Consider the following 13,488-nt stretch of genomic DNA (forward strand, 5'->3'; position numbering starts at 1 on the left):
TAGGTTACTCAGAGGTTGCAAGTTTTACCAAGCAGCCTTGCATCAGGGGAATGATGATGCATGTAATTATAGGCGAGCCGCCTGCTGTGTCTCCTCGCTGATTGAGCTGTGCTCAGACTCCCTAAAGATGTCCCTCTTTCCCTCTCGTACGCTCAGGTGACGGGCCTCGCGGTAGACAGCGTCTCTGCTCGTACCCACAGAAGCTTTTACAGCTTCAAGAGTGCAGGTCTCCTTTCGGCATCCATCTCTCATTCGCTCACGTTTTCTAACTCCTATCAAAGCTCATTTACGTGTTTTCAGAGGACACAGTGTTTAGGGACAGAGAGAGAGAGAGATGATGCCTGAACCAATCACGCGCATGATCTGTCTTTATCTTGACTTTATCTTCCCACGTGGCCGGTTCACAACAAAAACTGTCAATGTAAAAATGTCATATGAAAGGCAACAAGTGAGTGGGAGAAACTGTGGGGATCAATAGGGGACCAGTGTTCATTTTTGCCCTCGGCCCCCCCCAGCAGGTTAATCTGGCCCTGCTACTAGGACACTATTGCCTTTACTTTTGCTTTGGCCTCTACTACTATTACTTCCGTAAGTGTTGATGGAACAGTGCGTGGCGTCCAGTCAGAGCTCAGAAGTCTCCCTTTCGTAGGTCACGTCACCTGGTGTAGATGCTGCAGCACAAGGCGGTGCCGCTGTGAAATGGCCCCCAGAAGACTCACTTCATCCCATTGAAGGCTGCGGTGCCAGGTAGTAGCCACGACCCCTGCAACGACTTTAGGACGAAAACGCGACAAAGGATGCTGGGAGCTGCCTGTGACCTGTTGAAAATAAAACGCTGAGTTATTCTTGGGCCCCCCCCCCCCCCCCCGAAGTGCTTTAAGGCAGCTGAGAGCACCCGCAATCTGGCTCCTGATTGGTTGTTGTCGTTCACTAAGGCATGCTTAAAACGAGAACACAAAACCCCCTCAATCAGGATTCAAACACCCCCCCCTCCCCTCCTAGTTTGTTTTATCGAGCCAAAACCGTGATGATTCATTCCTCTGGAAGCTAAACTTGACCTTTTTTTTCCATCTGTAAAGCAAATGAAGAAGAGCATTGGAGTGTAACCGAGAAGGCGTGTACAGGGGGACTTTTCTCCCCCAGGTGGGGGTGAGTGGATAGCCGTATCTCGGGTATTCTATTACATGTTTTGGGAGTAACGAGCCCGACGCTGACGAGCGGCTGTGCGTCTTGGAGAGGGCAGGGACGCCGGAGACGCGCAAAGGCAGCAGCGGCGGCGGCGGCGGCGCAGTCTGTTTGGAGCCACCGGTTGAGAACGTTCAACACTCCTCGCGCTGGCTGCCCGAGCGGATTGTGGGCTACAAATCCGACGACCACCTCCACCTCCCCCGAAAATCTTTTCCAAAACAAACGATGGGCGTCCTACTCGGCCCCCAAAATAGCCACGAGAGCGTCGGATGAGTGGGATCGGAGATGCTGCGCACCGCGGCCAAAATCCCGGAGCTCTTTTGAACAGGACTGTGGGTGTGTGTGCGCGTCGGGCTCGCCGTTACCTCCGGACTGCACTCGCCAACTTCCCCCGCTTTCCATCAAGTCATGTCTGATACAGAGCGATGGGCAAGTTTGACGACAACGAGAGGATAATCCTCAACGTCGGGGGCACCAGGCACGAAACCTACAAAACCACCCTGAAGACCCTGCCGGGGACGCGTCTGGCCCTGCTCGCCTCCGACTCGGACATCGACTCCGTGCTGGATCAGCTGCAACAAGTCCCCGGCTTCATCGAGTACAACGCGCGGACCAACGAGTACTTCTTCGACCGCCACCCGGGCGTCTTCGCCTACGTGCTCAACTACTACCGCACCGGGAAACTCCACTGCCCGGCGGATGTGTGCGGACCGCTGTTCGAGGAGGAGCTCTCCTTCTGGGGCATCGATGAGACGGACGTGGAGCCCTGCTGCTGGATGACATACCGGCAGCACCGGGACGCGGAGGAGGCTCTGGACGTGTTCGAGCTCAACGTGGACAACGGGGACGAGGACGACGAGATAGGGAAGAGGCTCGGCATTGAGGACGTGGCCGCCGACGGCAATATAAGCCTGTGGAGGAAGTGGCAGCCGGTGATCTGGAATCTATTCGAGGATCCCTACTCCTCCAGGGCGGCGAGGGTAAGGGCGCACCGCTGCGTCTGGGGCTCTCTCCAAACACACACAATAACCCCCCCCCCCTCCTTTTACACACTCCCCACCTTGTTCACCTTCAAGGACACACACTCTACAACATGCCCATCCGAACAAGTCATTTTAGCCCCGAAATCTCCCAGAAAGAGTCAAGAAAGTTAGTTAGAAGTTGGTATAAAGTCTCAAAAACTTGCTTCCTAAAAGCCTGACTTAGGAACAGGTGCAATTATCTCCTCAGCAAAAGCCCCCCCCCCCCCCCCCCCCCCCCTCTCTATTTGTCATAAGCAAACAAGGCGTTAACACTCTGCCAGGATGGATATTCATAGCAGCGGTGTGTTTTAGGTGTGAGGGCCTGTGCCAAACAGAGGCTATAGCCTACATTTGTTTATTTTTGCCTTGCGCCCTATATCTGCTCTTACTCTGTTGTTCACTGTTGCAAAGGATTTGGCACACAGCGATGTAATCCAGTGCTCCTTCCTCCTCCTCCAAACAAACAAACAAACAAACAAACAAACAAAGGGCGTCTCACAAATGATGAACCTTTTTTTTTTTTTACATCTTTTCCAGTGCTCCATGCTGGGAGCAGGAGAGGTGTCAACGTGTAGATCACATCATAATCACAATTCTGAGGTTGTCATACAGATGGAGTGCAGGTTGAAAAGCATGCTGAGATTTGAAAGTCCAGTGGGCCAAACCGAGGAGTGTTTTTCTCCCTCGAATCTGTTAACGCCGTGAGGTCAGCTGTTAGAAAGTAACAAACATGAGTTCTCATCAACATTTCAGTGTGTTGAATGGACTAATTCATTTTAGAACCTTGCTGTCAGTGAAGGACTTAGCTTTGCTAAGCTTGCCTTAGGCTGCTGGTGGATTCTGGGTAACGGACAGAAAATCGTTCCCTCATTGGCAGACTTGACGTGCTACAGGAGTAGTAGTGGCTGCCGGCTGGTGATGCTAACACGCAACTGGTGAAGCCAAAGTGTTCAGTTGGTTCAGCTTTGACTGATGAGGGTTTTAAAAAAAGACAAAAAAAAAAGTACATTTACTCAAGTTGACTGAGTAGGATCTGTTGATCATTCAAAGCCCCCCCCCCCCCCACCCCCCGACTTTTCGTAGCTTCCTCTTGGAATTATATTTCAATAATATAATATACATTATTCTGAAATATCCATTCTGCATAATGAGTACTTTTACTTTTGGTGCTTTAAGTATACTTTGAATGCAGGACTTTTGCTTGTAACAGAGTACTTCTACACTGTGGTATTGCTACTTTTAGTACTTAAAGTGAAAGATGTACTTCTTACACCAGTCCTACTGTGACATCACAGATGGGGGTGTGGCCAGAGGTGACATTGGCTCTCTATTCCCTGGAGAGCAGTGCTGAAGCCGCTTTCCGCTGTGCAACACATGTGATTAGATGTAGCGTAGAGGTATTCCTTTAAACCAGCAGAGGACACTAAAACGCGCGACTAAAGCCGGAGTGATCAAAATTCTCCTGGAATAGGTGGAGCTTTAAGGGCGCCGTCACACCAACAATGACACCGCGGCAAAAAAAACACTCGCAGAAGGCTCTGGGAAATAAAAGCAGCGTCCTCGTGTTCGACCACCTGTATCCTGTAGCAACTTAGACCAACGCCCCAGACAGTTTGTAAGCATCCAAAATCAGATAGAGTTTTTTCATCGCAGGCTTTTAATCTGACTATCACGCCCGAAGCCTTACAGCGAAATGATCCTCTTATGAGCTGATGCCTGGAAGCTGATATTAGCCCATTAAACTAGTCTTAACTTCTAGTTCATGGCAGGTTGCCCTTCAGCATCCCCTTTGAAAGGATCTAGCCTCTGACTACTTTGCGAAAGGGGCCATCCGCGGGTTTGAGCGCTGTTTTTGCTTAGCACCAACAGCGAAAGAGAGAGCATAGTGTAATTCTCGTAAAAACAGCATTGGTTTCATTTCTACTGTGGTTCCTCCCCCTTCATGGCGGGAAATAAGACGAGAATAAGATGAGTCTGTTACTGACATCAGTTTCACCTGTTTATTCAATCAATATTTAATTGTTTCCTCCGTCGAGTCTCCCATCTAGACTTTTCATGAAAGGGCTGGAGGAGTGTGTGTGTGTGTGTGTGTGTGTGTGTGTGTGTGTGGACAGAGATTGGAACACTGATACAGGATGTGTACTTTATAAATACAAGATACTTTCAGTACTTTCAGAGTGTAATACCGCAACTTGATATTACACCTTGGTATCATTCCAATTTTGAGGTTACATTAGCATTAACACTGCAGTTAGCCTTACAGCCACAGCTTTAAATCAGTCATTTTAAAAGTGATTACAAATGATGCGATGTCTGTGGCTCCTGGTACTTCTTTTTGTACTTCCATCAAATTTCATCGGTAATTTCATTTGCTCATTACCCTGCGGGCGGAGGAACTAGCGGGGATGTATCAAAGGTAAATATTGAGTTAGTTTCAGAGACGCTTCACTGGCAGAAGGGAAGTTGATGGAGCTGAATGCTTGCATTTACGACACGCATGCGTCTGTCTCCCTGCACCAACACTCGCCCGGTGTGCACACACAGAAATCAAGTCACGCCACGTTTCCCTGCCACCACACGGGAGCGTCTGTCGAAAGATAAGGAAGTACGACTCCCATGCACAGGGAAAGGCTCTGCATATGTGTGTGAGACAAAGAAGAGGTGATGTGTAGTGTGAAAGCGAGTGTGTGTCTAAAAGATGGCCCCAGGGGGCACTAATCCACCCCCCACCCCCTGACAAGGCGTTAGGAGAGAGTAATGTGGAATTATCCTCCATGGAAATGAAAGGTGTGATTTCAGCCTGGAGGAACACACTTCACCTTTGACCCCGACGCCGCCGAGGTGACAGTATTAACTGTGAAATGCTCTTAAACAGTAGAAATAAACACGCAGACTTTTAAAAGGGAGCCCATGTTTGAATAGAGGAGACATTGCTATTAAATTATAATATAGAAGTAAACGAGTATCTTCTTATGACAAGAACGGAAACATGAAAGGTAGCGTGTGTAGTTTCATTGTATACGAACAAAGGTTACGTTTGCACGGTCACGCGATTCATTTCCTTCAATCGTTTCCAACAATTGCAAAGCTGACCTTCTCTTAAAAGTTTGACCCCAGCATTGTTTACATCCATGTTTACTGGTAAACACTCTTCTTCTATGCCTTTGCTGGTGCATTACTGCCTACTGGGGATCAGTGGAATAGTGAACCATTGGCTGGACTGTGCCTGTATTGGAAACCGCCTACTACACTAGCAGTATGTACTGGTTTGGCCAAAATGTAGCATGTAGTATGTGAAAAACACCCAGATATTGATTCTGAAGGAATCTCCAGCATGCATCGGACCGGTCTACCTCGCCAACTGTGACCCACAATGCAAAGCGCTGGCGGTGGATTGCCATTAACGTTGCGTAAACCTTCACGTATTTCACCACAGCAGTCCACCAAAATGTGTTTCTGAACACATTTGAACCCAGTTACTGAATCTTCACCCACACTAGATCCTCAAGGCCTCGTTTAAAAGTTTGTTCTGACTTTCGTAAGGCAGAGGTCAGAATACCTGCATGATTATCACTGCCGCTTTCCAAAACAGAAACCGGCTAAATCTAACCGAGCATACTGCAGAATGAATCGATTGGACAGTTTCGTATTGGGTGCTACTATGAAAAGCAGCCACCTGCTACATGTATGTAGCAGGTGGCTGCTTTCCATAGTTCCAAATACAAGCCGGTGTGTCGCGTCACCCACAACCAACAAACGAGATGGCGACCCACGATACCTTCAGGAGAATTTGCAAACCACGTCATGTATTTTATGCAACATTCCCTGCAGAAACTGCAGTGCCTTCATGCAAAACCTGAGCCACAAATGTGCTCTGTCGCTCCACGAAACGAAAACTGGAGGAGGGCGAAACTTTCGGACTGCCTGATGCTAGCTCATGGTGGATTTAGTAAACGCATGTTGCTGAAATAATTTGAGCAATTAACAGCTCCTGACCTCGGCAGGGTTTATGGGAAAGCATTTGTGGTCTTTGTGGTTTTGGGAGGCAGAAGCACAAACAGCACGACGGGGCGCCGAGCCTCCCCCCGTCAGTTGTTTACAGTAATTGCAGTGTATCCCCACCAAGATGACAATTCTCCACGAGCAGCATAATGACTGACATCAGATCAGCTGTCTGTGGCTGCTAGAAAGCCCTCCATGAGTTTGTTTCTCCAGGTAAGGCGGGGGGGTGGGGGGTGGGGGGGGGGGGGTCTCATCTGTCCCTTTAACCAACTGGTCCACGAGTGTTCATGTGCCAGCAGTCAGCAGTGGCGGGCGTGTTTCTCTGGGCTCCCCCACGCTGTTGCTATTGTTGTAGCCATCACGCTCTCCTTCACTCTCAATGCTGCCTCTTTAATCTGCATGCAGTGTATTTTAACAGCGGCTGTCGATGCGTTCACTTGTCTGTGGGAGACGGAGAGAGTGAGAGTTTGTGATAGATTTTCCTCTATGTCTATGATTGTGTTTCTTTTCTCTATGCGTGTGTGTGTGTGTGTGTGTGTATATCTGTGTGTAGGTGTATGTGTTCTCCTATGTGTTAACCTGTTTGTTTGTCCCTCTCATATCTCTGTAGTTGGCCTTTTCTGGATTGGGATGGTAACAACCACCACCACCTTTTCCATTTCCCATGTCTGCACTCTGAGGCAGAGGTTTAGCCCACAGCCCCCCCCCACCCCCCCACCTTCCACACACACACACATACCCCCCCCCACCCTCACCCCCTCCCCATCCTCCCATGATCCCATCTGAGACTGCAGCTTGCTTTCTTCCACTTAAGAGGTTAAAAACCCAAACCGTCTGGTTGCCGCCTGCCGCACGCCTGAAGATACCAAAGCCAGGCTGCACGCTCAGCCTGCCTGTTGTCATGGCAACATCATCGCTCATCACCACGGCCTGTTTTCATTCAGATCCGTCCAGTCTGTGAAACTGATTGACTTCAGAAACCTGCTCGACCATGAACCCTTATTGCTCAGTAACCCCTTGCGTGCTAGCTTGTTAGTTTTGAGGCGGCGATGCAAAAAAAAAGGAAAAGGAGTGTTGGAGCATCACTAACACAACCGAACCAGGTGTCTCTTTAACTGCTTTCTCATTGGTTCAGATCAGAGGTGACACATTGTGGTGTGCTTTAGCATCTGTACCTCTTTGTTCCTGTCCTACTCGAGCTACAGGTGTACAAGGGCCCGCCTGCCCCATCAGAAAACCCCCGTTTACATATTGTGCCCAGTCTGAGGTTGTGGGAGGCCCGGGGAAATGTGGCCGATCCGCCTCAAACGTGCGGCAAAGGCCTCGCTGATTAAACAGAGTCTGACGTGTAAACAGCAGCAGACCTGACGCTGTGGAAGGAGAGCGGGGCAAATGGCCGCCCGAGCGTGGGCGGTGACGGCGCGCCGCTGGGCATGTTTGTAGCCGCTGCCAGTCACGTTAATCAGCCCCGCCAATCATCTTCCTGGGCCGCTTTGGTCGACTGTAATAGCTCAGTGTACGGGAGCAGCGTGAAGGGAGAGGTTAGTGTGAGGAAGACTTTCGCAGCAGCTTTGGTTCCGTTATAGGTGTAGCGTGAGATGTCTGCTTCTGTTTTTTGAATGTTTGACACCCAGACGGGGCAAAGACTGTGCACAATCGGACGATGGGATAGGTTGTAAGCAGGAATGGTCCTTGAAGTCACACGTTTGAACTTGAACACTCAGCTGTGGCGGTTGCTGCTTGGTTTCGCCACCGCAGAAACTGTTGTTCATGCTAACTGTTGTGAGCGGGATGTAATGTAGTGTCATCACCATTGTGCTTCATCAGTTTGTGAAAATAAGACCAGCAAAGCAGGTGTTCGTATTCACACGATGATATAGTGAGCGAGCCCCCCCCCCCCCCCACACACCAACAAAAATGATAAGAGTGCAGGAATGTGTCTTTGTGTGCACACAATAGAGAAAGAGAGAGGCCTGTTGGATAGTTAATGAAAGAGACTCGCTCTGTATGCATGGTCGGACCCCTTGCTTGACAGTTGTTTGCTATGTACATCATCCCATCAGGCCTTGCTCTCTCTGTCTGTCTGCCGGTCTCACCCTTTCTCTCACCCCCACCCCCCCCCCCCCCCCCCCCCCCCCCCCACACACACACACACGCTTACACACTCCCTACCGAAATGAAGAACATGCTCACTCTCTCTCTCTTGCAAAGGGACTTTTAAATTATTTCGCAGTAGATTAAAGTGCCAGATTTGGCATACATGATGGCGGTGTTACTGGGAGACTTTAAACTGGGTCTTTGTGTGGCCTTTTCGAGTCTTTGTAATAATTGTAGGATATTCATAGGGCCATTAGAAAGCTTTAAGCAAGACTAACATTCTTTAAACGTTTGCTTCAAATGGCTTTGAATTTTTATATCTCAAAAATCTTTGACGTCCACCAGCCATTGTGTTGCCTTCAGTTTAACTCTATATAAAAAGGGGAGAGGCTGGATGGATGACGTGCCGACACCTTTAAGAATGAAAGAGCAATGGATTATGGGTGACCATTGCTATGGAGATCTCTCCGTCCGTGATGGAGTAGCTAGCAAAAGCTTTCAGTCTGATTTCAGAAAGCTCAGTTTTGCAAATTTGGGATGACTTTGGACACCCGTCGGCATGATGTGCATTTGACTATGAATGAAGCATTTTGAAGCATGAGTGCATGCACAGCAGACTTTCCATGACGGCAGCGCTCCTCTTTGTCCTGTTAAAGGTTTCCACAGGTGTTAATTCAACAGAGCATCTGACACGAGTGGTGCATTCGTTCCCACCCACCTTCTTCCTACAATATCCAGGCCGGGTTTCTACAGGTGCGCGCCTCGAGAAAGACAAAACAGCACAAGGGTTAGTCATCAGATCGTGTTAAAGTGTTAAAATGTTGTGTGTATGTAGTGGAAATGTGTGGGAACGGAGGTCTCGGTGTGACGGTCGCCTCAAAATGGTGGTGTTTTTTCACAAAATGCACATGACTCGACGTTGGCCAAATGTGACCAGCTTTGTTGCTCAATTTTCTGCAAGCGGAAACTAATCACTGTGAGTGAGAAGACTGCGAGGGGTTGCTGCTGAAACTGGAACGGATCAAAGAGACGGAGACAGGTCTTGTCCTTTGATGTCCACCTCAGCAGCCGGACACCGGATTGTACAGCAGATAGATACGCTTCAGAGCGGGTGAGGTAAGAGTTATGTGCCATGCATCTATGGATGCGATGGCAGGCATGCTGAAGGTGCGCTCCACCCCCCCCCCGTCTCCCGTGCGCCGCCAGTCTGCCGCCACCAGGGGCCCTGATGCAGCTGTGCCATTAGTTTGGGCTTAACGCTTGAATAATTAATGCTCACCCAATCACTCTAAAAGATTGAGCGCTTCCCTAGGACAATGGATTTACTGAAAGTCCTTCTGTCTGGCACCATTTGCACAGCCCCGACACGCATGCATTAAAAGGTAATTAATAAATCAGACTTTCAGGCTCATTTGTGTTTCTTGACTCTGTGCCCGAGTTGCGCGAATTCAACAGGGTTTAACCAACTGAACCTCCATGTTCCCATTGCTTCCCTCAACCTCTTGAATAGCTTCAAAGTTAGATTTTTTTTTTTACCACATTGTTGAATGTGTTTCAGAATCGAATTCTATTAATATAGCTGCTGCAGTTTCTTAAATAAGAAAATAACGTGTGATGATGTTTTCCCATGTAATTTTGGCACGCGTGTTTGACAAGATTTTCCCAGCAAGCACAGAGTGTTGTGGGGGATTTTGCGGGGGTCAACAGACATCCAAACAGTTGACGAAACAATTTTAACCCAAAGGGGACACTGTGGAGGTGTCGGCCATGTCACACGTTCTTCATCAGCGTAGGTGGAGGTCGCTTGTTATGGAACCGTAGGTGTAGATGATCAAACATTCGGTGCAAGTTGATTTTGGATTGGGATTGTTTTGTCATCTGCTCTTTCCAAGGTCAAGAATGAAGCGTCCAACACCCAGACAAGGTCAAAACGTGACTGACTTTGGTTGAAAAGTGAAAAGCTACTTATAACCAAGGCTGAACAACAGAAATGCGTACAAAGCACAGAGTATGGATGATTGATCACATAGTCGGAGTTTTGCCAGCTTTAGGCGACATCATTTGGACAGAGTTCTTGTGTGAATGCTTAAGTGTAACGTGGCATTCAACATTTGAGGACTTGGGCTTCTTTGGTTAAACTTGCCACTTGGGGGTAGTCGCAAACACAACGCTGACATATTATCACCATCATATTGAGTTGTGTTTCTGGCCACATGACGAATGTAAGTCCAAAACTCGGGTGTGGTACCCGACATATAGTTAAAACCTGCTTCACACTGAAATATAGTCATTTAAACTCTTGAAAATAGGGTTATATGTGACCTAGATGTCCTTTTTAAGCGAATATAATCCGGCTTTAACTGTAGTCTTTTGACCTGCAACACAGCAAATCAAAGTTTACTGGATTGAACTGAGATTCTACGGGTTTGAGCGTCGCAAGATTATTTTACATTAACATGTAAAAAAAACCCCATCATGAATTCGTAACGTGCGAGAAAATCCCCATTAAGCTGATTAAAAATAATTGGTTAAATACAAAAATGAACAGCTGACATTGATATGCTTTTCACTTAAAAAAAATATTCCTGTCCGTCTGCCTCCTCTGTCTAGGGTTTGATGTCCCGTCACTTAGCAACTGAAGGCTGATGCGAACTAATAAGCTGCACAGCGTTCAAAACCCTTTTTTCCCCCCCCTTTCCCTTTCCCTTTGAGCTGCAGAGTAACTATTGAAGAAACTCTTTCCCACTGCTTAGATTAACTCACATTAATGTGGGTAGGAACGCGCCCACACAGCCCTCCAGGCTTCACGGGCAAAGGTCGGGCCACAGTTTCAGAGAGGTGTTTACCCAATCCTCAGCGCCATTTTATTCAACTGCCGATGGCCGCGCTTATAGCACGGTTGGCTCTGGGGTGACGGCAGATGACTCAGCCATCCCAAAGCGCACTCCTAGATGAGGGCGAGGCTGCGAACTAAAAATGTCACACCACCTAGGAGATGACAGGGGCCTGGGGTGCACAGAGAGAGTTGACCCTCTTTGACAGCTTTGGCAGCGGCTGAAGCTGTAAAAGGTGTCAATTTGTTCTGTCCGTGCAGAGCGAGGCATGTTAACGAACTGAATGTTGCCGTTTTCTTGGTAACTTTGGTCTGATGCCGATAGCGTGCCTGGCTACCCTGCTGGACCAGCCACTGGCTCTCAGCTCTGTCCGCTGTTCAACGCACAGCCACATCTGAGCAAGCAGGGCTCAATCAGAGGACATGCGGTGCCAAATCAGCTCACCAAGAAACAGAGGTGGACAGACGGAGGGGGTGCTAATGTGCGGGGCAGCGCTTCCGCCTCCTGTCTGAACCGGCATAGCGCTCGATAGAGCTCGGCATAGGGCGTTCCGGTTAAACCATCAAAATAAAACACCCTGTGCAGACTCCCGATCGTACATCACATTACTACATGATTTGGCATCTTTCTGTTGTTCCATTCGTACACAGTCAACAATCAAATGCAATTGCCTCGCGGTGTCGAATTTTTGGGATTAAGGGCCTTCGTGTTGCAGCGTTAAGAGCAGGACCAGCTCAAAAACAAAAAAAATGTAAGATATCTATAAAATCCTCCAGCAAGAAGTTAAGTCTCCCCTGTGTTTGTTTGTTCTTGCTTCTCACATCGATTTGTGCGGCTCAGAGAGAAACGCAGCCTCTCGTCAGTGGAACTGTAATTGTAAATCCCGTTAATGTAACTTCCTTCAGAGCTGTCAGGGGTCTCTCTGGCTGGTGATGGTGACATATGGTAATGCATGCTCTGCCAGCCTAATATCGACTGCGGTCCGTAACAGAAACCTCCCAGGAGGTCGCCTCTCGGAAAGAAAAGTTAACTGTGTGAAGAGGGTCGGCGCACTGCCTCCGCCCTCTGGCGCAAAAACACAGTCCAGACTCTGAAAAATGTTCGGTTTTGAAGCACGTAGACGAGATGTAGACTTGATTTTTTTTTTTTTTTTTTTAGCTAATAGTATTGAGGATAAGAGGGGATTTGATTAGAATACACACCATTGCAGACGTGTAAATAAGGACTCGGATGGAGAGCTGAGGCTCAAATCTCTGCGTGAATCGCAGTGAGGAGACCTTCTTCGCTTTCAGAGGCCGCAAACATCAGTTGCCTTTGCTGATGAACCTTTAACAAACTGTGAACTCCTTCCAGTCAAGCCTGCCTCACAGTTTTCCTCGTGGGACTCGCGGCTTGTTTGATTTGAAGCGGAGAACATTTGCTGGGTAGACTTCACGCTCTGCTGAACAATCCTCCGCTCCCTTCAAGCTGCCTTCACACGGTGACGTGCAGTCGGTTGTGGTGTGCAGTTTACTGCATCCAGGCTTTTACTTTCTAAACGCTACCGTGTGTATCATCATGCAGATGATCCGCTTTGTTGTCGCTTTTGGAAGTCCAGGTTGAACTTGTGCCATTGGTTGGCACTGAGGTAATACTGCACAGCTATGACTACCTACAGTGGTTTCATAAAGACTAGCTTTATTCATGCACAATTATTTTTAATGGGCACTAAGTAAGCATGCAAAAGCGGCCTGGTCACTTTCATTAAACATTAAACAGCGTGGACTCCAGTTGAAATATACATTTTTAAAGCTGCACTAATCAATATCTTTATAGTAACCAAAGTAGCCAATGAAATCAATCCAGAAGGTGCATTTGGCTGCGTTACGATACAAAACCAGCCACAATTCAGGTGGAGGGCACCGTTTTTTCAAATGGTAAACTCTCATTCTGGCCTCAAGTCCTCGTATTAAGAAGTAACTATAAGTGCATCAGTGAAGGAGTTGAATTCTTCATGTGGGGATCGGGGCCCCTCAGACGAGGACAGTGTGTGCTGAACATATTAAATAAAGAATATACCTCAGATTTATTTTTAATACAAGCGTGACGTGGTTCTCTGTGAATACTGAGTCCTTGGAAACCAAGCTGCGGTGCATGAGCCGCGGTGCGACTCTTCTTCCTTTAATGGCAGACAACCATTTAGAAAAGAAACAATAACCTTACCCCTCCAGCCAAGTTTGAAAGCTCTAAATGGTTGTTTCAAAGTTGAAACTGTCCAAAGATGACGTTAATGTGTATACAGGTGAATGCCAGCACTCGTATTAGAAGACTAAGAATCACATTTCTAAACGGTTGTGAGAAAAGCG

The 13,488-nt window shown here is 48.0% G+C and overlaps 1 protein-coding gene across 5 annotated transcripts in view; it reads left to right on the forward strand.

Annotated features, from left to right (window-relative positions):
• The first annotated feature begins 1,613 nt into the window (after positions 1 to 1,613).
• kcnc2 (potassium voltage-gated channel, Shaw-related subfamily, member 2) overlaps positions 1,614 to 13,488 on the forward strand; it is a 67,408-nt gene continuing 55,533 nt past the window's right edge. For all 5 annotated transcript variants that reach the window (XM_070928850.1, XM_070928851.1, XM_070928852.1 and 2 more), the window contains exon 1: positions 1,614 to 2,168. In XM_070928850.1, the coding sequence (XP_070784951.1) occupies positions 1,614 to 2,168 (555 nt within the window). The remainder of the gene's footprint in view (positions 2,169 to 13,488) is intronic.

Source organism: Enoplosus armatus, chromosome 22 (genome assembly GCF_043641665.1).
Source record: "Enoplosus armatus isolate fEnoArm2 chromosome 22, fEnoArm2.hap1, whole genome shotgun sequence".
NCBI lineage: Eukaryota > Metazoa > Chordata > Actinopteri > Centrarchiformes > Enoplosidae > Enoplosus > Enoplosus armatus.